This window comes from Ictidomys tridecemlineatus, chromosome 5 (genome assembly GCF_052094955.1).
Source record: "Ictidomys tridecemlineatus isolate mIctTri1 chromosome 5, mIctTri1.hap1, whole genome shotgun sequence".
NCBI lineage: Eukaryota > Metazoa > Chordata > Mammalia > Rodentia > Sciuridae > Ictidomys > Ictidomys tridecemlineatus.
This window is the reverse complement of record NC_135481.1, coordinates 112,973,477-113,000,468: the sequence shown is the minus strand read 5'-3', so window position 1 is coordinate 113,000,468 and position 26,992 is coordinate 112,973,477. Positions and strand designations below refer to the sequence as shown.

Genomic DNA, 26,992 nt, shown 5'->3' with positions numbered 1-26,992 from the left:
TCCAGGTCTGGCTGCCTTGCCCGTCCCTAGTTTCAGTCTTGGGGAGGTGGGCATGTGTCAGGGCCTCACTGGCCTAATTACCAGGCTGGGGATGATTAGTTAATCATTTTAAAAGTCAGAAGTGACTCTTGGGCCACTGGGGTTTGCAGGCCTTTGTCCCACCTCCTAGCCCTGCCCCCTCCTTTGAGCCTTGCTGACCTTGTTGCTGAAGGAAACAGTGGCCCCTTGTTCTCCCCAGCACCACACTGCCGGTGTCCAACACGGGCCTCACACGATGGCGTGACTTGGAAACGCGCACCCAGACTTCCTCTGGCCTCAGCGGGGGCCCTTTCATCCAGACACCCTCACTGTGCCCCTTCTGCAGAAGAGAACAGGAAGTTCCCGGGAAGCTCCCTTTCCTGAGGGCAGGGTATGGTCAGAAAGCAGCAGACCACCTGTCCCAGGGTCACTTAGGCCTGGCCCTTCCCACCAACATCTGGGAGTGGGCCTCTGTGTGTCCCCTCCCCTGAGGTACCCCCTTGAGTCCCCTCCTGACTGTGTCTCCTTTGCAGAGTCCTCCCCTAAGGGTCCCTCTTCTGCAGCGTCCTCTGCCTCCACTGCCCTCCCCTCAGGTATTCTGGGGGCTGTCTCCTCTTTCTCAGCTGGTGAGGAGGGACTTCAGGCTCTTGAGGCATTTTCAAGGAACAGAACCCTGTGGGGTGATCGTGGCATGTGTGGTCACTTGAAGGAGCACCGTGCAGAAGTCTTTAGAGCCACCAGGGCCCCACTTGCACCCTGCAGGAGGCCTCCATGCTGGGGAGGGGCCAGGCCCCTGCGTGTCCTGAGCTGTTGTTCTCCTGAAAGGGCTGCACTGGCATAAAAGTGCTTGGAAAATACACAGAGGCAGGTGGCTGGCTTCCAGAACTCGACTGTTTACCTCAGCAGCTCACCAGGAATGCCAAGAGCTCATTTTCCAAACAGCCCACGGTTGTCAGGTCTACAGGCCTCAGGGTGATGCCAGGGGTGTCCCCTCTGCCTGCCTCCTTCCCCAGTTATTGGGGACCCCAGTTCCTGGCAGGCTGACTTGTCTCCCTGTAGTGTGGGGACAGGCGCAGGGTGTGTGCCAGCATCACTTGAGTGACCTGCTTCTCTGTGGCTCTCTGGGTCTGGGAATACTGGCCTCTTGTCCTGGTGCCCGTCACAGTGGAACGTGGCAGAAGCGGGTGGGTATTCCGAGTGCCCCCCTTCTCTAGCTCATCCCACTGGCTTCTGTACCTTCCTTAAATTCAGGTGTCCAGGGGAGGAGGGTCTGGGGTCTACACACAGAGCCAGGAAGGCCCTGGTGCTCTCCTTTTTTCCAAGGCAGAGACTGAGACTGGGGGATGAAGAGCTGGCGGCCTGGCAGGGACTGTACGCGGCCTTGCTGCCGAGCCTCTCTACTTCCAGCTGCCTGGCTAGATTGGCCATTTTTCCTTCCTGGGCTCTTGGTGTCCTGGCCTGGGAGGGTCGGAAGGTTGTCCCCTGGCCCTGGCCTTTCTGTGTGGACCAGTGTGTGCCCGAGTCTCAGAAGATGTCTGGCTGGCTCTTCCCCTCCTTACCCAGGAGACTAACAGCGACCTCCGGTCCTGCGAGTTCGTGGGCCCTTGGCCCCTCCCCACGGGCGGGGCGGGGGGCGTCAAGTTCTTATTGGGATGTCTGGGGCGCCCCTACATAGAGGTGAGCCCTCAGCATCCTTCCTGCAGAGTGGAGGATGTCTGAAGTTAATAGAAGGGTTGCGGAGGGACTGTGTGTGGCTAGGTGGAGGAGGGCTGAGAGAGCCGAAAAGGGACAGGGTGCCTCGGAGGGAACAGGAGCAGTGGAGGACAAGGAGACCAAATTTGTCATAGGAGCCATAGAGGTGGTAGCCGTTATGGGAGAGGAGCTATGACAGCAACCAGGAGTGCATCTGGAGGGTGGCACGTGGGGACAAGAAGGTGAACACCCAACCTCTTTCCTCTCTGCTGTGTTTGCTGGTGCCCTGACCTGGCCAGAGGACCAGGAGCTAGGTGGTGGCCTGAGGACAGCTGCTTGGGGCATGGCTGGCACTGGTCAGAGGGCAGTGGTGGGCGGGGAGGGGGATTGAATGCCAGGCACCACTGTGGGTTCCCGTTTGACTCCCAGCAGCACCACCGTTCCCACCCAGATCTTGGTAGGTCTTTAGTCTGTGCCTCGCTCTCTTCACTTGTGAGATCCTTTCCCGGGATGCTGGAAATAAACTGGAGCAAACATATAAGCCAGGAGCACATACCTGCTCGGAATGACCCTTCCTAGCTGTTATTTGATTCAGCCTCCATCCTGGAGGAAGCTGCACTTGGGGGTGGGGCTTGTGGCCTCCTCTGGCCTCTTTTGAAGCCATGTGGGGGTCAGCAAGGTGCAAGGCTGACGCTACTGCCTCCAAGGGACTGTCCTTGCAGGTGGTGGCCATGTGCCGGCAGCAGACAGCTGGCGGGTCAGGAAGCCTAGCGGCAGGTGCTTCTGGCTCTGGTCAGGTGGTGCTGGCTGTCAGCACCTAGCTCTGGCTCCCTTGGGGCCTGATCTTCCCAATCCCTGTCCTCTTAAAAAAACAAACACATTCCCAGTGAGCAGGGTGAGCAACCCGGACTTCCAGACAGCCCACACACCTCCGCCAGTCAGGCCAAGCCCAGATCTCGGTATGCAGTGAGTAGCTGCTGTTACTTGAGGCAGCAACTCCTAGATCTACTGAGACCACCAGCTCTGCTGAGAGTTTTTATAGTTTTGTGGAAGGAATATCCACTTAGATCCAGGGTCGAATCTGCTGTCTGACTTGAGTCATTTTACTGAACCTCTCTGAGCCCTAGTTTCGGTAGGTCGTGGGCTGAAGAGACATGTGCAGTAATGTCTAGACGGCCACTCCGCAGCCTACTTAGGTGCGTGGATTTTCTGCCCCTGGGTGCTATGGGGCTTGGGGACCAGAAGTGCAAACACAGAGGCTGCCCTCTAGGAATTAGGAGAGACGAGTTGTGGGGCTGTAGGGGTCTCGTCCTGTCAGTGGGCCCTTAGGAGCTTCGTCCTCTCTGGTATGCTGCAGAGGCTTGTGGGTCCCCTGGCTTGTGCCTGGGGTAGGTAGTAGGGTGCAGTAGCCTCAGGCGCTGAAGTTGCTCTCTGTGTCCCATTACAGCTGAACCTCAGCCGGCCGATCGAGGAGCAGGGCCCCCTGGACGTCATCATCCACAAACTGACTGATGTCATCCTTGAAGCCGACCAGAATGACAGCCAGTCCCTGGAGCTGGTGCACAGGTTCCAGGTGAGTGAGGCTGGTGCCACCCAGCTGAGGGGCCTGCAGGAGGCAGAGGAAGGCTCAGGAATGGCTGAGTGCCGTCTGAGGGCTGAAGCAGCCATTTGGATGTGTCATCCACAGAAGTGACTGTGGCACTGGCCAAATGTGGTTTCAAAGGCAGGTACTTCCCTACGAGTGAGGCCTCGGTCTTCCTGGGCGGAGTGTGGAGACTGACGCCGGGCACGGTTGGCACCCTGCCCCTCCCGCCTGTGTAGACATGGCTAGGCCAGAGTGTGGCTGAGTCCAAGTGTGGCCTCCACACCTCACACAGGCACGCTGCCCCGACTCGGCATCCAGAAGGGACCCTTTGCTGTGCTTGGAGCGAGGACACCTCCGCGGGCCTTCGTGCCAAGGCTTGCCTTGGAGGAGAGCCCCCTCTGCTTGTCACGCTGACCCTGTGTGCTCCTGGATGCACACGGCTCAGCTGTTCCCTGCTCCCCACCCATTTCCCTAGTAGCCTCCTTTTTTGTGTGGACAGATGTGATTCTTTCCTCTAGAAAATGGCTCAGGGGTCACAAGAAACAAAGTCACATTATCCATGAAAAGCACTGAGACAGTGGGTGTCCTCGGCCTCCCCAGAGAGACGGGTGCCTGAGCTAGCACTTTCCTTATGTGATAATTGGAGAGGTGACATCGTTTCTTTCTGTCAGAACAAAGAGGCTCTTGTCACATAATAGCCATCCTGCTGACCAAGTTCTTCTCTCCCACGTGTTCAGGGACGGTGGCCTCAGCCTCCCTCGCTTCCCATGGCTCCCACCCGCTCCCTTGGCCGCTCCTTGCTGCAGAGCCCACTTCCCACCTGGGAGTGATGGGGACACAGTGGCAGCTGCTCACAGCCTCCCATGTCTTGGGGGTGGCAGGCAAGGTGGGGTTTGTCCCTGTGTTGTGCTCTCCAGGGCCTCTGCTCTTCCAGTAGCTGGATGTCCTTCCTGTGTGCTAGACTCCTGTCCTTTCCTAGGGCTGGAGCCATGGGAAAGGTGACTTGTGACTCAGTTTTCTCAATTGTGAGTTTCTTATTTTTCTTATTTCCACTCCTCCTGTTGGTCAGGAGGCCATATGAGGGGAGGTGTGAAGTCACTGTGCTTAGCCCACCACACGCCCATGAGTTCCTGCTGCACTCTGGGAGCTCTTCCAAGCACTGGGGTGAAGACACGATCCACTGCTTGTCCAGGCCCTGTCCCGTAGCAGGGCTGGGTTGAGATGATGCACTGCTGTGTCCATTTTATCTCTCAGGGCACGGTTCCCCAGCCCTGCTTTCCAAGCCCAGGAGACTGAAGCTTGGAAGCATGCACAGTGCACCCATAGGGACTGGGCAGAGCCAGGGTTCAGTCTTGACTTTTTTAGGGACCGGCTGTGTGTTCCTACAATTGTGGCATTTATGCTACCTCTTGAGTCCTGGTCTCTGTCACCATCCTGGGTGCAGGCCCAGCTGGTGGCCAGCAAAACAGGGCTCTTCCTTGTCCCTGAGCTGTCTCTAGGAAGCTTCCAGGTGTCAGTTCTTGTGCTAGTGCTGCCTCAGGCGACAGTGTGGGGAGCGTGGCTGAGCCTGGCAGCTACATAGATCTTTGGGACAGGGATTCCTACTGAATCCCTCTGAAGGATGATGCTCGTGCAGGGACCTGCTGAGCAGCTCCATTTGTAAGGCTGGGCGATGTGTAGTGAGAGCAGTTGTGATAGCAAGAAGCTCACAGAACAGCCACGGGGCACCAGGCCCTGTTCTAAAGCACTCTGTGCACATTGGCGGGTCTGCTGTCGAGCAGGAGACTACTCTTATTTCCAATGTGAGCGAGGAATGGGTGGAGGAAGGTTGGGCGGCTTCTCAAGTCGCCATAGTTAGAAAGTGGTGACTGGGGTCTGAACTGTGTCGCTGGCTGGACCCCACTCTCCCCCACCTGCCAGGCTCCACAGCAGACTGTGGACACACTGCCCGGTCAGTGCCCCCAGCATCAGTTTCCTTGTCATTAGAATGAGGTGCTGGTGGCTCCTCCTTCCTGGGACAGGCAGCAGTGTGTGGGAAAGTGCTGGTTCTTGTGAGAGCTGTGGCCTTCCTGCTGTTGTAGCTGCCATAATGACACCACCGTTACTTTGGTTGGTAACATCTTTCTGTAAGGGCCAGGCCCCCGACTGGCCCACGGGTTCCTGGAGTCACGGAATAGCTATTCCATCCTCATTGCCCCAGACACCCTGAGCTTTCAGCCCAGGGCAGGCAATCGCTGCCTTCTGTGTACCTGCTGTGGGCAGAGAGGACACACATCAGGGGGCGGGATGTGCAGCTTAAGGCTACCAGGTACAGTGGGGGTCTTGGCTGGGTCTCCAGGTCTGTCCCTTCCAGGGTACACACCCAGTGGTCCTCAGCAGGATAGTGACCTCATGCAAGCTTTCCAGCCCCAGCATTTCTGGGATGAATTTTCATTCATCGTGGGTTTCAGTGAGAAGTCAGATGTCTGATAAGGCCAAGAAGTTTCCTCCTTTGTGAGAACAGTCCCTTAGGGAAGAGTGTGCTCCCTTGCTCTCCAGAGGACTCAGAGGGGAGGAGCCAGCAGCAGGTGTGAGAGAGTCCGGCAGCTCCAGGGCCAGGACACAGAGGAGGCTTTTGCTGACACGTCGTCCCCTGCCACTGATTGACAGAGGCATAGGCTCAGAGCCAGGTCATGTGAACTCAGGGATGACCCTCGACCTTGACCATGCCCTTTGTTTTCAGAGTCTGTTCGAATGTTCTTTCTTGAGACGTGAATGAGGAGGTGTTGGTGTGGCTTGTGGAATGGGGGGAGCCGGGAGGCCACGATCAGAGGCAGTGGACTTCAGGAGCAGGAAGCAGACCTGGGGCATGGACCTGCAAAGCAGCCCCGCCCTGCCTTTCCTGGTGAGCAGAAAAAGCAGAGTTAGATGCTCTGCCTGAAGGGCCTTCTCCCAAGATAGTGTCCAGGTCCCTGGGGAAGGGTTTGGAACTGTGTGCAAAGATCAAGTTTCTGAGCCAATCCTGACAACCATGGAGCCTTCTGCTGTGGGATGCTCCTGTCCACCTGAGCCCCTGAGAAGTTGAGCTGAGAGCCCAGGTGGATAGGTGGGGATCTGAGCCTGGTTATCAGATACAGGCTGGTGTGCTGCCGTGGATCATTAAAGCTCCTTGTTATGGAAACACCCAATCTGGTTTTTTTCTTCCAATTTTGATTAGTCTCACAATGGCTTGGCCTGGACAGTCACTGGGATGATTCAGTTGGTTTTCTACTCCAAGGCTCGTGTGAACCAGCAGCCTGGTGCCACCACGGCTCTGCTTGAGATTTGGTTATCAGTGTGCGGTGCTGGGCAAAGGTCCCTTGGTGACCCTGCCTACATGGGCAAGTGGGGCTGGCCAGACCCCAGGGGCCTCCTGGCCTCTCCAGCAGCTTTCTCGGGGAACAGCAGGAACCTCCTGCTCACTGACCTTCCCAGCACTGCCTGCCAGGTGTGGGAGGGCGCCCCTCCTCTTCTGCCGCACCTTCCAGCCCCAGAAGGGTCATTATGCTGACTGCGATCTGCAGGGCCTGGGGATCCTCCTGGGGTTTTCTTGAATGAACCTGGGGAAGGAGGTTGGGTCCAGGTTGAGGCTTCTTGGACCCATCTTACTTAGCTGGAGGGACATTTGTTGTCCCCAGTGTTCCTGGAGCCCAAGTCTCACACACACCCTGGGGCTGCTTGCTGATTGCCATTGCTCTGAGTGCCCAGCCAGAGGGAGGCCAGGGCTGCTGGGGATTGTTCTCATAGCCCGAGCCACGCACTGGGAAAGCACTCTCATCACAGTCCACACTGGCTTAGCTTTCCTGTTGTGGTGTCATCATAAACCAGGACTGTTACTGTGGCCTATGGGTCTGAGTGGCCTGACCACAAGCCTCCCTATGTCCCCTGCTCTGTGCTTGTTGTGCTGGCCCTTCCACAACAGCTGTGGAGCCTGCCCTGCCCAGTGTCTTTGCACAGTGGTTCCTTCACCTGGGCGCCACTTCCCAAGGGGCATCTTCTCTGATGATTGACACAGCTCCTGTCCTTGTCCCTCCTGACTTCGCACTTTTCCTTCAGGCCATTTGAAAGTCAGTTATTCCTCCTCAGTTGCCACCATCCATCCCTCACTGGGCAGGGGTAGTGCCTGCTCCCAGCACCTGGTGTGCCTGGCTGCTGCCCTTGGTGGCTGGTACCCTGGCTACGAGAATGTGTGTGTTAGGAGTCATGTGTCAGCTTCCCATTGCTGTTACACATCTGAGAAAGGCAGCTTTAAGGAGGAAAGGTTTATTTTGGCTCATGGGCTCAGAGATGTTGGTCTGTGGTCACTTGGCTCTTGGTTCTGGTCCTGTGGTGAGTCAGGACATCTTGGTGGGGAGTACATGATGGAGCAGAGCTTCTTAGACTCCAGGAAGAGAGAGCCTGCTTGCTTGCTGTGTACAGAGTCCCGTCCAGAGTCACTGTGGAAGGGCCTGAACCCCCTGTGGGCGGGGCTGGCTGAGCACCCAGCCCTAACATTCAGCCATTCCCAAGGGTTCCTTCTCAGAGTACTGAGACTTCACCACATGGGCAGAAGTGCCTGCAAGGTTCTGGCCTTGAGCTGGTGAGCCTTGTGCAGGGCACCTGGTAGCCTAGGTAGGGGACTAGGAGCATGGTGTGTGCCCAGTAGTTGTGCATGGGGATGTCCTGGCAGGGCCAGAGCTCCTCATGCCAGGTGTGGGGCGTGGCCTCTGTTCTATAGGAGAGTCGGGACAGGATGGCAGGTTTAACTGGCAAAGACAGGATCTGCCCAGGAGGGGGACCTGCCATGCAGAAGGAGCAGGTGGGGACCCCCAAAGCCAGCCATGACTGGTGTTGAAGATGAAGAGGGAGCTCCTGCCTTGTGGCCCAGTATCACCTGTCCTCAGCTCAGTGTCCTGTGATCCTGAGTGTCCCCTTTCTCAGCCACAGTGGCAGGACAGAGTCCACTCCCTCTCAGGTCTCTGTCAGTGTTCAGTTGTGTGAAATGGGTCTAGGAAGGGGGCCCCTTACCTGTCCCTGGGGATGCAGGAATCGCTCACGCACTTGGCTGTTTGGTTCTTTACTAGCGTTTACCTGAAAGAAGCAGCATTTACTCAGCCTTGGTACTGCCATCAGCCAGGGGACAGGAAGGGGTGGGGCAGGGCAAGGGCAGGAGCCTCTGGTGCCTCCCTGCAGGACGGGTTCCTCTGAAGGGGTGGAGGGCATGGCCTTCAGGCCCTTCCTGCTGTGACTCAGGTGAGGCCTGGCTTCACTGCACCCAGGGCTGCCCAGATTAGCTTGAGACTCAAGGCCACACCTGTCAGGGACCTTGGCCTGAGCGGCCCGCTGGCAGGTCTCTGTGGCAGGACAGTATGGAGGTGAAGCTCAGAATGGCTCTCGGTTTCTGACCGGCAGAACTGGGGACTCTCACACCGCCTGGCCCAGAGTGCCTGTGGCCTCTGTGGAGTAGGACCGCCTGCTGCAGGCACCGAGTACCCCACAGCTCCTGTCCTCCTTCACAGGGTGTCGTGAGCATCAAACAGGTGGACATATGCAGTGCCCTTAGAACAGCACCTGGTGCAGGGCGAGTGCTGCATGTGTGTGTGCGTGCGTGTGCACACGTCTGTGTGAGTGCTGACCACCCTTCCTTTTAGTGTCTGGGCTGTGCTGGTGTGTGCAAGGCACCCCCACACAGGCTTGGCACTTGAGCACTGGGTGACACACCTAACATCACCTTTAGTACGGTGGCAGTAGCACTACTCCTGGCCTTATCTGTGGCTCCAGCTGACTCGAGGGTTCTCATTTGTAGTTGGAGTTGATGAGGTGGTGGTTTAAAAGTGTCCCCAAATGGGAAGAGGTGTGTTGTGAGGGGGCAGCTGAATGCGGAGTGGCAGCCTGAGACTCATGGCTGGGCCAGGGTCAGGGACGTGGCTGCCACCCCTGGCTCTGCTCCTCTCCAGCCAGCCAACCCGCACTCCACAGGGAATATGCAGGCTGGCATGTGAGACAGGGACACTGGGAGCAGCCCTGTCCAGCCCCAGGGCTGCCTCCCTGAGCGTGGCCATCACTCCCAAGGCCACAGGTCAGCTTTGCCCCCACCCTTGGGGCTCAGACATGATTACACCACTGCATTGAATCCATGCTGCCACCCGGTGCTCGCTGATTGTTGGGGAGGGGGGCAGGGAGGGGAGACAGTTTTGGCTGTTCTGGGTCCTTGGATCTGGTTAGGAAGATGGCATCTGAACCTCGAGATGTTTCACAGCTCCCAGAATCTAGTGGGTCTCTGTTGGCTTGCCTGTGGGCTGTGGGGTCAGAGCTAGGGTCCCAGTGGAGGGTTTGGGTTGTCACCACAGAGCAGTGGGAGACCTTGATGGAGTGTCTGCCATGTGGCCTACTCTACCTTGGGCCAGCAACTGAGGGACCATTCCCACCCAGCTGGCTTGAAGGTCAGTATTCACCTGAGGAAGAGGTTGTCACCTGAACCACCTCTGACACGGCTGGTGTCATGCAGTGACAAAATGTTGGCTGTCAGGTGCCATGGGAGGTGGAACTGGGACATCTCAGCCTCAGAGAAAGATCCGTGTCTTGGGGTGACTGCAAGGTCAGCCTTGAGGAGCCTGCTGCCCTGGGTCACAGACCATTCCTCCCAAGGTGGAGACGGCCACACAATCTGCCCATTGTGTACTGAGACCTTGCCAGGCCAAGCGGGTGGGGCCTGGAATCACTCTTCCTGCTGCTGGAGTTGTGATCATTTAGCGCCCTAGGCTGGCTGCAGGCACTTTCCCATGCCGAGAGGAAGCCTGGACCCCAGGCAGACCTGCTACCCATTACTCCACAGGGTGCAGCCCAGGTGGTGGGTGGCTGGAGAGGGTGCCCTGAAGCCTGAGCCCAGGCCAGCTTGCTGTGTGTGTGTGCAGCTCAGAGCATGTTGGGTTTCAGAAATAGAAATGGTTATTAATACATTTCCCGAAGTTGTAGAAAGAACTTCTGTGCACGTTTTCTTTAGATTTCTTAGTTTTATTGATATCTTTGGATAATTCTGTGTTGTTAGGGGTTTGCCCTCTGCCATCCAGAATGTTTGGTGGCCTGCCTGGCTTCTGTGGATTCTACCCACTGGAGGCTAGTAGTGCGCTTGCCCCATGCCTCTGTTTTGACCACAATGGCTCCAGATGTGCAGATGTTGGCTGGCACCCCTGGTTGAACACTGCTGTGCTTTTTTTTTTTTTTTTTTTTTTTGGCTGCGCTAGGGATTGAACCCAGGGCCTTGTGCATGCGAGGCAAGCGCTCTACCAACTGAGCTATATCCCCAGCCCCCCACTATGCTTCTTTTTTTTTTTTTAAATATATTTATTCTCAAGTTTTAGGTGAACACAATATTTTACATTTATGTGGTGCTGAGGATTGAACCCAGTGCCTCGTGCATGCTAGGCGAGCGCTCCACCACTGAGCCACACCCCAGCCCCCCCACTATGCTTCTTGAGGGAGGACTCCAGCATCCCTGAGAGCTGGCGTGGCCCGGAGAGTTGCTCCTGTCACAGGCATCTGTGCTGGGGCCCCATGCATCAGGCTTCAGCATTGGGATCTCAGCCCATCTTGGGCTTCTTTTCATCCGTAACACTGGCAGCAGAAAGGGCACCCTGTTTTCCATTTTCCTCCTGGGTTGTGTCGGGACGTGACTTCCTGACTTGTTTCTATGCCGCCTGTGTCGGCTGCATGGTACAATAAAGCCCAGTGTGGTTTCCTTGAACTTCACGTAGTGAGTCACATTGCCACCTCAAGCCAAGAGTACAGCTAGCTGGTAAATTACATGCTGCTGCTCTGCTGACCTTGGTCATCTGAGGATGGACAGAGGACGTCCTCAGAGCTCCTAACTGCATCTGTGCAAGGTGGGTCTCTGCTCCCTGCTTCAGGCCTCCACACCCCGTGCTCTCAGTCTCTCCATAGATTGGTGAGATCATTCATCAACTATTAGGTCCACTCAGTTGTTCATTCAGCAGATCTTAGCTGAGCACTCTACGTGCCAGGAATCATAAGACTTGCAGATGCAACAATAAATAGGTCAGGTGGACATAGTCCCTGACTTTCTTGTATTCACGTGTGAATGTGTTGGGGAATAGGGACGAAGCAGACAAAACACCAGTGTACTGAAGAGAAATAACACAGCCTCAGTTATGTGAAGAACTTGGAGGAAAGAAGTCAGGGTTGTGGCAGTGGGAGGTTCTCGACACTGGTTCTCCCTGGGGAGCTGACACTTGAGCTGAGGCCTGAAAAGATGGGACAGAGCCCGTCCTGGTAAGGGGAGACTTGGGCAGGTGGAGGGGGCAGCCTATGGGAGACCCTTTGGAGGGCAAGTTGCAGAGACCCAGGATCTGGAAGACCTGTTGTGGCTGAGCATAGTCCGCAGTGGGCTAGAGGGAAGGCAGGGCCCAGATTGACCCTGTACTATGGTATCTGAGGAGTTGTGGGCAGCTCCTTTGGACAAGTGACATCACGCCATGTCCTCTCTCTGATGACCCTGATTGAACCACAAAGTGCCGTTTTCTACTTTCTACACTCTGAGGAGGAAGAGGCCTTGGGCCATGGCCGGGATCGGTGGCAGGCTGCTGCCTCCCTGGGAGCTTGCTGCTGCTGGCTAGGGGAGGGCCACCGAGGGCGGCAGCGTTCCTGGCTGCAGCTCCAGCCACTGCTGGCTGCAGTACATCTCTCTGTTTCCATCAGCCAGAGCCTGCTGGGACCTGGGAGGTCTGGGTGGCTGTGCGCAGAGGTGCGGAGCCTGGCCCTGGGGCCTGAGTGACCCTTGGCTGTCCCAGAGTTCAGCGCACCACTGACTGCACACAATTCCAGTTAGTGATCTCCCCACCCCCACCCCAAGCAGGGAATCCCTGCGGCCTGGCTGTGTGTCTGCTTGTGAACCGGTCCAAGCCCTGGGTGAATAGGGCAGGGGAGCCTGTGGCTGCCAGGAGGTCTCCGCTGGGGAACCAGCAGATGTGGGCCGTGGGCAAGGGTGGGGGCAGGGGTTTCCCCTGGCATGGGCTCCCCCTGGCATGGGAGTATGTAGGAATGAAGGACTGCTGCTGTGGAGCACACTCAGTATGACCTGGGACCAGGCTCCCCTTTCCTGTCTTCTTCGCCTGGCACAGCTGTTGGCTGTGACAGTGGCCAGGTGACCACCAATACCCTTGCAGCCCTGACGGCCTGTGGTCTATGAGTGAACAACCCATGACCTCCGTTCCGTGAGGTCATGCTGCCCCAGGCCCACGCCAGTGTCGCACCAGGGCCCTTGCAGGCTCTACAGGCTACGTGTGGCCTCAGTCTCCTAGTCATCTGGAGGACCTGATTAGTTCTGTGCCCAGTGCTGGGAGAGAGAGCACCGGACATCCGTCAGGTGAATAGCCTAGGCTGTTGCCTTGCCCTTCTCCCGCCAGAGAAGGTGGGAGCAGTTTATAAGTTCAGCACTGGGCTCCAGGGACAGAAGGGAGGTATTGTTTTCACTGGGGTCCTGGGGGTGGGGAGGGATCTGCTGACTCAAAATAATAGCCTTCAGTTCCTGCCCAGCCTCCTCGTCCACACAGGGTTAGTTTTCGGCTGGAGCAACATTTTTCCTGGGCTTTTCTCTGGCTCTTGAACACCAGTCTCTCCCTTACAGCCCGTTTCTCCCAGTCCAAGCTCACACTGCTCACAGGTGGCCGAGGGGGGTTTGTAACATGGTGATGCCTCAGGCCACTTGGGTGGTGACCTAGGTGGCAATTGGGGCTCGCCTCTTTCTTTGGGCTAGGGGTGCCTGTGCGCGGGAGGCCCTGCTGTCCTCCTGGGTGCTCAGGCCCCAGCCCTGTGCCTTCCCTCATCTGGAATGGAGGTCCCTCCACCTGCTGGTGGCATTTATTCTGGAGGCAGGGCCTGTTGCTCCAACCTCCCCAGGGCCTTTTGAGTCCTTTCCTCTAAGGCAGTTCTCTTTGCCACCTGGAAAGTGACATGCTATTGGTGGCTTCTAAGAAAATGTCCTGTGCCCTTCCTGGACGTCCCTGTGCTCCACTCATCTTTTCCAGCTGAGTCTTACAGGGACTGATGCCGAGGGCCCTTAGACATGGATTTCCTGGTGGCATCTGTGTGGTCCTAGGTGGCAGCTCTGGTTTGGGGGACTCTGAACATGGAACACATTCCTGACTGGGGTCTCTCCTGTCCTGCTGCCCCGCCAGCCTGTTTCCCTTTGGGCAGCCATTGGCTTCAGGGGCTGTGAGCCTTCTCAAGGCTTCTGGGTGCTGAATATGGTCTCCCTTAGCCACGCAGACCCACTGGCCTGGGAAGTGGCTGCGCGTTGGCCCCCACAGCGCCCTCTGCCTTTCAGCAGTGCCTTGAACGGCCTTAGCCACCTTTGCTAACAAGGCTCTGCCAGCGAGCACTTAGAGTGTCTCTGATCACATTTTAGAAGCATGTCCTAGCGACCACCCAGCAACACAGGAGTGAACCCCAGGGGTAGAACTGCCGAGTTCGCACATTGTTTATTTTGGCTGTGGCCTGGTTTCCTCCACACAACCTATACGGGTTCTGCACCTGCCTTCCATGTGCTACCTCCTCTGTTTCTGAATAGCTTATGTTGGCCCAGAATTGCCATATGTCAGAGGGGACCAGGTCCCTCCAGTCTCTTCTCTTGCCTGTTGGTTATACCTCTGGACACTCAAGGCCCCAGAAAGGGCATTGCTGGCCTCATCAGCTTGTCTGGGCCACCTTGCTCCTGACTGTGCTCCCACATTCAGCTGGCCTCTATTCCACACCCCTGTGCTGTTGGAGTCTGGCCACCCCAGCCTGAGCTCCCAGGTTAGTAAGGGGGCTGAGGAGCAAACGGGCCTGGGGTACATGGTGGTTTTCTTTTTAGCTCTACCAAATCAGAGACGGTGTTGTGCTCAGGGTCAAGGCAGCCTGTCAATCCTGCCTGAACAGTGAAGCCCAGCACACGTGCTGGCCTGATGCACTGCCAAGACCTCGTCTGTTCCAAGTTCCATCTCATGGTCTTGCAGACTGTTGGACTGGTCACTTTGTAACTGAGAGCTGTCCCTGTCATCCTGCAGCCAAGGACCCTATTGCTTTAGGATCAAGTCCAGACTCTTGGGTTGGTTTGTGTCCAACTGTTTTTCCTGCCCTTGGCCTATTTAACCTTCCCTTTTGAGACTTATGACTACTCCGGCTGTGAGCCTCCTTACAGGTCCTCAGGCGTGCTAGGGTGCCTTTCCCCAGGGCTCTGCTTTAGCTGTCCCCTCTGCTTGGAGTGCCCTTTCTCCAGGCCCATGTCCATTACCCTCTGTGGTTCAAAAACAGTGACCTTAGGAAACTTCCTCCCCCCCAACCCTAATGACCAGATTAGTTCCCCAGCCCAGTGCATCCCTCGTGTCAACCCTCCAGACCCTGTCACCACCACCCCCTGCACCCTAGCACATCTGCCACTCAGCAGACCCCCAGAAGGTGGTCAGTATTTACATCCAGACACATGCTCACATTCACATGCACGCACCATCACATGTTCACATGCATGCTCACACCCTTGCACACCCAGGCACATTTACACACACATTTACATGTGTGTGCACACACACAGGCTGGTCTTGTGTGCTCTGGAGACCTCAGACAGGGTGTTCAGACACAAGAGGTCTCTCCAGAATACAGCTGAGGGTTGGCTGAGGCTAGAGTATCATGGGGAAGCTTGGCTCTCCCAAAGAGCCACTGTAGGAAAGTCGGGAAGTGGGCAGTGAGAAAAGACCTTAGCCTGCCAGGACCGAAGCCAGGGGAGAAGAGATATGGGGGACAGTCTCAGGGTTGGTCGTGCCTGGGCTAGTGACTGGTCTACCATCCCTGGCAGAGCTGTGGCCTGTCCCCAGGGCATGCTTGTCTGCCTGCTGCCGCCCTCCCTGTATGGCATTTGCCTGGCTGGCCACAGGTGACAGGGACCTGTGCTGTGTGAGCTCTGAAGGCTGCGGCCCTGGCTCCTGCAGTGCTCCAGCCTGACCCAGCTCAGGGGCCCAAGAGCTTTTTGTTTGTGCGGTCATCACACCCTAGAACTGGAGCACCTAGGGCGGAGGAGGCAGAAAGGACATGGTGGGTTCTCTCGCCCTCATTGTGCAGATGGGAGAACTGACGGCGGTGCAAAGTGGCTTCTGGAAGCACATGTGGCTGCTCCAGGACTTCAGCCCGTTCTGGCCTCAGCTTGCACATTGCCTTGTGTGGGGATTGGGTGGGGCCGGGCCCGGGCCACAGTGCAGAGCAGGTCTGGCACCCAGATTGTGCTGTTCAGGCCAGGGCTTCCTTTTTAGAAAAAAGTTTATTGAAGTGTAACACATGCATGAAAAGCGTAGATCTCTAAATAAGCTTGGTGGGTTTCCACCAACCAGGCCCACTGTGTACTGCTCTGGATTGGGTAGTGCAGAGCTGCCCACCCCCCAGCAACTCAGGGCTCCCTGCTGTGCTCTGCTCTTCCTCCCCCACCCCCACCCTTTTTTGTTTTTTAACCTCTAGGACTGTAATACCTCAGTTTGAGAAGCCTGTCAAAACCCCCTGCATCTCCTGCCTTCTGCATGTGGCCCTTGCACAGAATTGGCAGCCAGGCTCTGTGTTGGTTCCTTTTGCTGGGTAACAAGTTACCTCAAATGTGGCAGCTAAAGGCAGAAGTTTACCATCTCTGTAGGCCGGACACACTGGTGCTGGCCAGGGTTGCATCTCGTCTGAGGCTTGACCAGGAGATTTGCTTCTGTCAGGTTTTCTGCAGAATCTGTTTCCAGGAGGGTGGGGTCTTGTCTACTATAGTGTGAACATCTGTAGTTTTGAAGCATGTCGCAGGCCTCACCCTTACTCTGGGGGAGATTATAAACTAGAGTCAGGTGGTCATGGAGCTGGATGGACTGGTGGAAGGGAAACCCTTCCTTGGCCTGTGGCCACACTACCTGTGTGGAGTGTCTGCCCTGTCTCATAACATCCTTCTGTCCAGGGTGGGGCCAGAAACCTTCGTTTCTGGGAGGAAAGAAGGAAGCTGGTCACCATACCAAGAGACAGCCTCCGACATACTTGAAGTTCTCCAATCCTTGCTCTGCAGTGTCTTCTGACATGGCCCCCACATTGCTGTGGGGATTCTTCTAAGACTCACCTCCAGTCCTGCATTGCTCCTGCAGTTTCCCTGTGGCTCCCTTCAGCCTTCAGGTCCCCATGCAGCGTGCCTACTGAGGCCAGCAGTCTGGCACTTGGCTCATGGCCCTGTGTGAGGCACCTTGGCTGCCCTGGAGAGTTGAAGCTCCCTGCAGGCAGCAGGGCAGGCTTGCTCGTGTGAGCTTGCATCAGCTGCCATGTGGGTGCCCAAGAGATGTGACTGTCTAGAGGGCCACCTCTCCTGGAGCAGACCCCTGGAGACCTCTGCAGAGGAGATCCGTTCTCCAAGCCTGCAGGAGGTCTGGACAGCTTCGTCTTCCTCTTTCCCCTGTCCCCTTGCTGGCTCTGGCTCCAGTCCTCTGCCTGCTGCTGCAGACCTGCCTGACCTGCTTGTGCACAGAGTTCTTCAGCATTTCAGTTTCAAACAGTGTCTGTCTTCCTGAGGTTTAAAGGCACTTTAGCCACGTTACCTGTGTTTCAGTGGGTGATGAGATGCACCACAGAGGCCTCAGCTTGACGTCGTCATGGTTGATTTTGAATCCTGGCAAAACCCCAGCTAGTTATTTTTGACCTTGAACCAGTCACTTCACCTTTCAGGGACTTGATTTTTTCATTTGTAAAATGGAAATAAATGGATGTTTGCTCTGTAGACCACAAGGTTGGCCTGAGAGCCAGATGCAGTATTTTGAGTGTCTGCCTCATGAAAACCAGGAATGGTGCTGTTCTTGCCCCCACATTGGGTCATCAAGATGACCTAAGACGTGCATGCCTGAGGAGCTGTTCTGTGGTCCGTTGGACTACCACAGCTAGGTATCTAGCACAGGAAGTGAACAGCAGTGCACATAAACCCTTACACAGGCTGCTCACAGCAAGGTTATTTGTAATAGCCAAAAAGTGGAAACCAACCAAATATCTTTCAAGTGATGAATAGATAAACAAAGCGTGGTGCATTCATAACATAAAATATTTGGTCATAAAGAGAAATGAGATGTTGAATCTTTCTGTGTGAAGTATGAATGAATCTTGAAAACATTTGAGAGCAAAAGAAGCCAGTCACAAAAAACCACATATTTTGATTCTATTTATATGAACTGCCCAGAATAGGCCCATCTATAGAGACAGAAAGTAGATCCATGGTTTCCGGGGCTGGGAGGAATGCAGACATTGAAACTGAGAGAAAAGGGTGTGGGGTTTCCTTTTGAGATAATAAAAATATTTTAAATTGTGCCGATTATTGCACAACTCTGTTAATATGCCAAAGCCCTGGAATTGTAAACTTTAAGTGGGTAAATTGCATGGCATGTGAATTACATCTCAATAAAGTTCTAGAAGGTATGAACTATTGCAGTCTCCATTTCACAGGTGAGGCCCAAACTTAGGGAGGCCCAGAATGGCATGTGAGGAGGGTGAGAGGCCTGGTGGCCCCGGCTCCTTGGCCTGTCTGCCCTTGGCAGCACTGCCCCGCTCCGAGAGAAGGGGGTGGCCCCTTTCCTACCTCCCAGCTGCCCCTTTCCCCAGATGAGAGCTTCCCAGCCCTGGATGGAGTTCTCCCGAGCCCCGTGGGCAGGCCTTCTGCTCCAGGGTCATTAGTGGAAAGTGGAACCACTGGTGGGGGGGAGCGGGAGTTTGGGCCCAGCAGAACCACAGCTGGGGACCTTGTCTCTGACCAAAACCTGTCAGCTCTCAGGGTCCTGAGGGAGACGGGAGAGTCCTGCCACTCTCTCAGTGCTGTTGGGGGGCCCACAAGCCTGTGAGGTGCTTCAAGACCTGTAGGGGCTTCAGGGTGTGCCCAGGGTTCCTCCCAGCACCCGGCTGGGTCAGTGCCTGGGCATCTCTGCCAAGCAAGGCCGCATACAGGTCCTGCTGCTCAACGCCAGGCCTTTGACTCACGGAGTCTCTGTTCTGGTGATGTCTAGTTGTCCAGCCTTTCCTTCTCTGGCTGTTTACTTCAAGGTCCCAAAGATCTTTGCCATTGTTTTCTTCTAAGAGTTTTATAGTTTTAATTCTTAATCTTAGGATTAATCTTTTATATTAAAAGAAGTGGTGCTCAAAAACCATTTCATCCAGCATGGTGCCTATAGCAAGCCCAGCGTAAGCGCCAGCTCGTTTGTTTTTAGGTTGTCCCTGGTGATCGCTATGATTATTTTTACCATGATTATTATTCTTTTGTGCTTCCCATCTGAATAGCTGCCTCCTGTTCCTTCTAGAAAGATAGTGCTGGTGTTCACATCCAGTCTGGCACAACTAGGGGTGGGGGGTAGGAGAAGGGGAGGACCTAGTTGCCCCTTGCCCAGTTTTTGCAGACTTCATTTTAGAAAGGAGTCACGTGGGTGAGGAGAGAGCGAGCTGCAAGCTATTCTAGGGCCACGCCGCAGCTTAGCCCCCAGCTTGGGTTCAGGCTCCTTCCCTCTGCACTCACCTGCTTCTCCCTCTACACCCTGCCCCTCCTGAGAATCCAGAGGGCAGACACCCCCAGTGAGGACCTCTCCTGCCTCTGGGAGGAGCGGGTGACCCCTCCTGCCTGTGTGGTAGACTTGGTGGTATGGTGGGTTGGTGGACTCCCCTGCCTGGCCACACTGTCCCTGGAGGGCACAGGCTGGGCTTCTTGGGTCAGGGATTGTGTGTGTTCCAGGCATAAGCAAGAGGTTAGCACAGACCAGGACAGCCAGGTTTCCTGTCCCAAGGTCAGAGCTGGCCTGCTCTTCCATCTGCTGGACAGGGCAGGGCAGGGCAGGGCTGGCCCAAGACCTTAGGTGTGGCTCTAAAATTTGTGTGTTACAGAACCACGAGAATCCTTCTCTGTATCCACCCACTCCTTCCACGTTCGTGAATCCTCAACACCCACAGTACTCCCCGCGATGGCTTTATTCAGACTCGGGCTTACCTAAGGCATTTCAGAGACTTCCCTCCAGGATCTTGTTCCCAGACAGACAGCGGCAGGGGTGGGACTTCTGACAGCATCTTCTACTAGATGAGAACAAAGCCTGCATCTCACACTTCCTCACTTCCTGCCTGCAAGGACCACAGAGGAAAGGGTATCTCTGATGCTCCTCTCAGCCCTCATTTGGCTTAGATTCTCAGAGGAGAAGCTTGACCCCTCTAGCCCCACAGAGCCCTGATGCCCATGTTGGCGTCGTCTTGCAGGCCCCTGGGAGCTTGGGCCTGGGAGGGCACCTGGCTCCTCTCTGCCCCCTTGTCCCTGCAGCAGTCCCTTCACCACCCCTCCTGGTGCCGCGGGCCAGACTGTGCGGGCCTGTGTGAGGCCCTGCACTTCCGCTTCCAGGAGCCCGCTCTGGGTATTCCTTGGCAGGCTGGCCCTCGGGGAGCATGTTTTCCGTTTGCTATGGAGACGGTTTGGGCCTTTTCTTCCAGCAATTTGTTTGGTAATTCTAAGAGACTTGTGAAAAATGCATGAGGGCCTTCAGTACAATAGATAAACTGAAAAGCCTGGGAGAAACTCCACTTGTGGCTGGCAGGCTATTGACAAAGCCCCTTGCCCGCTCTGTGTCCTCCCTCTGTGTCCTCCCGGGAGAGGCGGTGCTGGAGCGACTGTCATCCTGATGCGTTCGTGCAAGTTCCGGAGCTTACAGGCACTTGCTTGGCAGACATTTTTCCTTCTGGTTTCTCATGACCCTTTTCCCCACTGAGTTTGTCTTAAACTCACATGCTGGGTTCTCTTGAATCTTGAAAGGTCACCCACCCTGGTGCATAAAGTGGGACCAACGTCAGTGCTGTTTCTCAGCAACTGGCGGATCCTCCTCTCGGGCCCTTTGTGGGGGAGGGGGAGCACGCCAGTTGTTCTTAGCAGCCTGGGTTGCCTGGGGAGGACCAGGCTGACCCAGCATGATGAGCATCTGATACTGGAGGAGGGGAGAGAGTATGTGTGTAACCCTGCTGTCACCGCGATGCCTCCCGCAAGTGGCTGTCCCTCCCACTCCAGAGCAGCCCGCAGCCTCAGAGGAACTAGAGGAACCCCAGACCTTGCTCCTGGGGTTCCTCTAGTGGGAAACTCACCCGGCTCCAGTTTTGTCTTTATGAGGACCTCTGCAGTCATCTTCAGTAACTTCTTAAGTCACTGTGAGGAAATAGAGGCCCTGAGGAGCCCAGCACCTGCCCAGAGGTGCACCGAGGTGGACGACACTGGGAGCCTGGGTCTCTTGCTGCTGGCCACGTGCTCTTCGTATGGCACAGGCTCTGCCTGGCTCGTGGGGAGTGGGGGCAGGAGCTGGGTGCTTCCAGGCCCTGGCCCAGAGCACGACCTTGTTGGCCAGGATCACAGAGCAGTGGGCACCAAGTGTGGAAGGCTGCAGCCTGCGTGAGGCCCAGCATAGCCGGCCGGCACTGCCAGCTGGCTGAGGGGCAGCCTTTTCACATTAGTGTGTTGCTGTGGTCTCATGAGGTGTGTCTCGGGAGGGACAAGCTCTGGTGGAAGCCGAGACCTGGTTTGCAAGAGCACACTGGTGAAGGAATGGTGCCCAGAGGGTAGGTGCCGGCAGACGCCCCAGAGGAGAGGTGGGGGCTCCTCGGCAGGCTCTTGGGTGAGGAGGAGGCTGTGGGGGGGAGGCTTGAGGGCAGCTCTAGATAATGCCTCCTTAGGCCGCTGCTCAGCTTGTCCCTGAACCCATGTTGGTGGGACGTGGGCATCCCACGTAAGCTGCCTGGCCCACTTGGCCTGAGCAGCTGGCAGCTGGCCCAGTTGACCTGCTGACGGTTTTGTCTTCAAGGAGGGGAAGCAGTGGGGCTGCTTGTGTCCTGCATGTAGGTCCACAGCACAGGTTTGCCGAGAGGAACCCAGGCCTCCCAGCAGTGCCCTGGCCACCACCCAGGGCCCGAGGGGATTGTAGCATCCAGAGAAAAGAGCCTGTAAACCACACGCCCTGGTGTGGAACACTCAGGAAGTTGGTATGGACCTGCTTTTGAGTCAGAATAATAAATAAAAATAATAAAAAAGATTATTAGAAACCAAAATGGGTTCATGGGGAAAAAATCCCAAGTGCATCTTGCTTTTTGTTTGTAAGATTTACCAGAAGGGCCGGGGTTGTGGCTCAGTGGTAGAGCACTTACCATGTGCACGTGTGAGGCCCTGGGTTCGATCCTAAGCACCACATAAATAAATAAATAAATAAATAAATAAATAAATAAATAAATTAAATAAAGATGTTGTGTCTACCTACAACTAAAAAAATATTTAAAAAAATAAAGATTTACCAGTAAAGAAGACTTGGGTGGTGCTCCCTGCTGACCTTCACTGACCCTCCAGGGGGTGTGCTGGCTGTGTGGGGAGAACCTCGAGGGGACAGAGTGAGCTGGCGTGGTCTAGCCAAGTACCGGAAGCCTGAAGCCTGGTCCAGGGGTTAGCAGCTGTTGTTCCCGAGGCTCTGAGGGGCACCTGTCCACCCCTTGCTGTGCTCCTGGTGCTCACGGGCACTCCTTAACAGGTGCCCACGACACTTCAGCTGTGTGTCTTCGTGTGGGCTTTCCCTGTGTCCCGATCTCTGCCTCATTTATAAGGAAGTTGGTGATCAGGCCCACCCTTGTGCAGTGGGACCACTTCCTAAGCTATCACATCTGGAGACTGTTTCCAAACAAGGCCCCACGCACAGGACGCAGAGGGGTAGGAGCAGAACATGTGCCTAGGGCATCGTTCAACCCGCCACAGGGGGAATGGACTTCCTCCAGGCCAGGCTTTTCTAGACCCTTGCCTTCTCTCCCGCATTCCATGATGTTGTCTTCAGAATCGAAGGGTCTAAAGAGCCAGAGAGGAACAGGCTTTTATCAGTTACTCTTGCGTTTCCATAGTGCCACCACAAAGGCAATAGGTATTAAAGGGAAGTTCCTGAGTGTTGAGTAGCCATCTGGGACACTTCTGTCCATCACTCCTTCCCACAGAGTTTCTCATGCCCCCAGCATCCTTCCTCTTTCCCTCTGGCCCCCGTCTCAGTGCTGGGCTGGCTCTCCTGTGGAGCAAATCAGCACGGGGATCAGATCTGGCTTCAGGTGAGGCTTTATCCAGGGGTCAGACAACTTGACCAGACCTGGTGGCTCTTCTAATCCTCAGCTATTTTCTGAGCTTAGGCCTCAAACAGGCCTTGCCTTCAGTTCCCATGGTGATTGCTCACAGCTGCCCAGTCTCCATGTGTCCACCTTCTTCCTAAAGCTGAGGACATTCTTATCCTACCATTCCCCCGCATGACCCCCTGAGCCTGCTTCTGATTGGACAGGCTCAGGATCATCCCTCTTCTCCTGAGCCAGTAGCCCTAGGCTGGGATGCACTGATTGGTCACGCCAGAGTCATGTGATGGGGGAGGGACAAGAAAGGGATGGATACACTGGATACACGAGGGCTCAGGGATGAATTTGTGCCTGTCTCCTTGGCCTCAGCCTGCTTTCTAACCAAGATCTGCTTTCCTTCCAGGAATACATTGATGCCCACCCTGAGACCATTGTCCTGGACCCCCTCCCTGCCATCAGGACCCTGCTTGACCGCTCCAAGTCCTATGAACTTATCCGCAAGATTGAGGTCTACATGAAAGGTACAGGCGTGTGCTCAGCATCCGTGGCTCGCAGCCCTGCCTTGTGGTCACAGGTGGACAGTGCGTGGGAGGGGAAGGGGTTGTGTCTTTTTAAGCACTTTGGTGCAGGAAGCAGTTGAGTTCCTGGGCACAGTCATTCTGGGGAGGTCCTTCCTCTCCCTGCTCTCACTCGGGGTGCTGTTTGGGAGAGGTTTCTGTTTGCTGTTCTGAACCCTTGGGGTTCACTTCATGCTGTGATCAGGGAGTACGAGTCCAGGGCCAGTGGAGTTATGCAGCCCGACCAAGGATTCCAACAGAAACGAAGGGCCTTCGTCCCCACACAGACAGGCAGCAGGCGGCACACTCCACGGGTGCACTCTGCTGGCGGGTGGGAGCCTGCCCCTGGGTGTGGAGCTTCCCCGGCTGCAGGGTCTTGTCCCCAAGGAGCCCCTCTCCCTATTCCCGCCCCTCAGGGAGCAGAGCAGCTCCAGGGAAGCCCAGACAGCCTCTTAAAGCTGTGTGTCCGCATGCAGGAGACTTTTTGGAGAATCGTGCTCATAACTTCCTAGTTCTCTCTTCTGGGCTCTGGTCCCTGCTGGGACTATTGTTTAATTTTTAAGAAAAAGTGCTCTGCCTGGGCTTGGGGGCTACTTAAGGATTCATCCTGGCATCAGGAGAGGCGGCCTCCTGTCCCCAGCCACACAGACCTCCATTGCGCCGTGGCTGCCTTGAACCCTGACCTGCTTGTTTCCCATTATGGTGGGACCAGCAGGCGCAGTTTGTTTCACAGGGCTGGAGACAGCCTGTCTGCAAGGGGACTGTCACAGAACTATGGGGGTGGCATTCGCTGGATATGCACCCTGTGCTCTTGGGTTGGGCAGCCTCCTTTCGTTGTCTCTTTCAGTGCTCTTTGGTGGGCACAGTGGTCCTTCCCATTTCACACAAGTCATGGAGGCTATGTAACTTAGCTTTTTGTTACTGTAACAAGATACCTGAGACAGGCTACCTTTATAAAAGTAAAGAAGTTTATTTAGCTCATAGTTTTGGAGGCTGAAAAGTCCAACCAGCATATTACAGATTCTGGCAAGGGCCAGAACTTGGCTTTGTCACTTTATAGTAGGTAACAATGGTGGGAGCAGGCAGGAACAAGCAGATGGTAACATCTTGAACCAGGAGTAGAAAGAGCTGATTTGGGTCAGGTTTGCTCCTTTCATAAGAACTCTTTCACAAGAATTACCCAGGGGTGACAGGAGAACCGGCTCACACCCCAGTGACCTAAGGACCTCCTGCAGGCCCTACGCCCTACAGGTTATCCTCCCTCTCAGAACCACCACCCGGGGACCAAGCCTTCAATCCCATGAACCTTTGGTGGGAGTGGAGGGACACAAGCCACAGGCTTGGCAGGTGCACTGACGTCACACAGCCTGGGCCAGCAGCTAGCCAGGCTCCTAGCTCCTGCCTCCCATCCAAGGCCAGAGGGTGCTGGTCCTGAGAGATGGTGATCCTCAGTTCTCTAAGGACACGCTCCGGGAAAGGGCTGGGTGCCAGCCCCATGTCCTTGGAGGGGTCTGGGGGCTGTTCCTGGGCGCCTGACACTGACAGCCTGGTGTGCAGCCTGCAGAGACTCCCGGGGCCCCCTTGTGGGCAGGTGCCTCAGCACCACGGCAGCAGCCTCGCTCCCTGGGCCTGGAGTGGTTTACTTCCCTTTCCTGGTGGGTATAGAAACCAAGATGGGGATTGGTTCTGGAATCAGCCTCTTCCCGAAGACGTGCTTACTGGACACTGGGTAAAGGGGCAAGAGAAGAGCGTTTGACATGATACGGCCAACTGGAGGAGGCAGATGGCAGGTCTGCAGCCACCTCTGATGTCCACAAACAGCCCAGTGGAAGTGGACGATTCAGAGAAGGTGCCACAAGGGACTTTTTCAGAGTAAAACGCGGGCTTTGGAGGGAGACAGACTGAAGATGGGCCCCAGTCTGGGCTTCAGCTGGCTCTGTGTCTTGGACAAGTCACTCGATCTGGCCCTGCCTGTGTTCTGGAAAACGTGGATAACAAGTAGCTCCTCCTAAGGTCCCAGGGTAGGATAACTGGGACAGTGTCTGTGGAGACTTCTCTTGCTGTGTGGCCCATGGGGGCACCTGGGGATGCTTTGGTTTCTGCTTCTGCTGTAGCGGCAGGGCCCAGGCCCTGGGTTGTGTCCCACAGCCTAGGACAGATTTTCACAAGTTGAAAAGCAGGACTGGTGGGGGGTAGGGGTGGGCAGGGCTAGCTGGGGTCTGGGGCGCACGCGTGTGCAGTGGTCAAGGAGCAGGAGCCTGCTGGTAAGGCTCGGCTGCGGCACCAGGTAGAGGGTACCTACCAGGTGGCAGCAGGGAGCCCTAGCCTGCTTGCGAGGCTCTGGAACTTGGTCTCTCCTGAGCAGTAAGGAGTCACGTTGGGACGCTGGAGCTGGGGAGTGCTCCAGTTCTGCTGGGGCTCTGGAGAGCCCACTGGCTGCCGGGTGGAGCCTGGATGTAAGTGGCAATGTCTTGCAGTGAAGGGGCGGAGACAGAAGAGGTCTGTGTAAGACGTGTCTCGGAGGGCAGCCACCCCAGCCGGTGGGATTGCCAAGGGAGGTGGATCAGGACCAAGGTGCACGCTGCCTCCCCTGGGCTTGACGGTTGCTCCCGGGCCTTCCCTGAGTCCCCATGGGGAAGCTGACTCCAAAAAGTCTTGGGGCCTGTGGCCACTCCAGCAGGGGCCCAGAATGGCAGTCTGTCCGCTGCACTCTCCAGGCATCTCGGGGGCAGTTCCTCTGTCTGCAGTTCCTCTCATGGGGAGGTTGCTCCTCTTGTAACCTCATCTGTCCCAGGGTCTGCTTTGCTCACTGCCCTGGGCCCCCACCTGAGACGGAAGTGAGCACTCGGGCTGCTGGCTGCGCCTCTGTGTGAGTTAGTCACCCGGCAGATGCTGAGCAAGGGCCCCCGTAACAAGAAGGCTCCCCAAGCCTGATCCCCTCAAGCCAATCGTTAGGATAGGCCTGTGGCCTTCGGGCTCGAAGCTTCCTCTCTGGCTGTGAGGTTCTTGTTCTTATGGATGGAGACCTGACCCTGTCCTGGGAGTCTGCTCTGGGGTGGAGGCGAGACTGCGATGTCTCGAACTGTCTGCGGTTCTCTCATGCGAAGGTGCTCGTTTTTTAACCCCATCTGTGACGTGAGACTCGGGCGACTCAAATCCAGATGGCTTGCGCCTCCGTTCCTGTGGGGAACTTTCTCCCCACGTGCTGATGATAGCTGGGACTTGGGTGGGCAAGGCTGGGGGCTACAGCAACTTGGGCCTTCAGGCTGGGCAGTGTGGTGAGCACAGGGAGACTGATGGTTGGGCCAGAGGGTACAGTGAGGGACCTCATTCTTGGGCGGCCATTGCAGGCGCTTGAGCTGCTGAGTGAGGAGATGAGGTCTTAGACACCTCAGTGCAGAAATGGCTGGAGAAGCTTCTAACGGCCATTTCCTGTGTTCTGTTGAGGGGTGACTGGATCCTGGACATTTGATGGTGGCCCAGACCCAGCCTCAGACTTGAGGGGCTGGTGACAGACATCTGGTAGGAAGAGCGCCAGACAGAGGCTGTTCTGCTGAACTCAAAACCCTTAACCCCAGACACTGCTCAGGAGCCACCAGATGGACTGCTGTGACGGTTGTCCCCAGGAACCTAGTCCAGCAGGACCTGTGGGCCAGGGCTGCGCGAGCTGCACCCTGGATTTTCCTTACCGTGCGTGCTGAACCTGGCTTGTGTTCTTCCAGCAGGGCGTCCAGAGGCTGGGCCTTCCTGGAGCTCCCTCCTGCTTACCAGGGGACCAGCACTCTGGGTGGGTCTCTGCTAGATCCCCTCCCACCCCTGGCAGGTGCAGAGCCTACCTGGGAGAGGTGTCCCCAGCACCCCTGGGCCCTGCTTGCTGCTATTCTTGGAGGCATACAACTGTTGTAGGCCTGCTGTAAGTGGCCAAGTCGCTCCTGAAGTTCCCTCAGATAATTATAGCAACCCAATGGCACCCCTTTTGTGTGGGAGAGGGGTGTGGCGAGCCTTT

At 56.0% G+C, this 26,992-nt stretch overlaps 1 protein-coding gene and 1 non-coding gene across 4 annotated transcripts in view; one reads left to right on the top strand and one right to left on the bottom strand.

Moving 5' to 3' along the window:
* Positions 1–26,992, top strand: part of Itpk1 (inositol-tetrakisphosphate 1-kinase) — a 133,736-nt gene that overhangs the window by 68,506 nt on the left and 38,238 nt on the right. For all 3 annotated transcript variants that reach the window (XM_078050743.1, XM_078050744.1, XM_013364689.3), the window contains 2 exons: positions 3,158–3,283; positions 22,833–22,950. In XM_078050743.1, coding sequence (XP_077906869.1) covers positions 3,158–3,283; positions 22,833–22,950 — 244 coding nt within the window. The remainder of the gene's footprint in view (positions 1–3,157; positions 3,284–22,832; positions 22,951–26,992) is intronic.
* On the bottom strand, positions 10,525–10,601 carry Trnaa-cgc (transfer RNA alanine (anticodon CGC)). The gene has a single exon. It is a non-coding gene; the product is annotated as a tRNA-Ala (tRNA).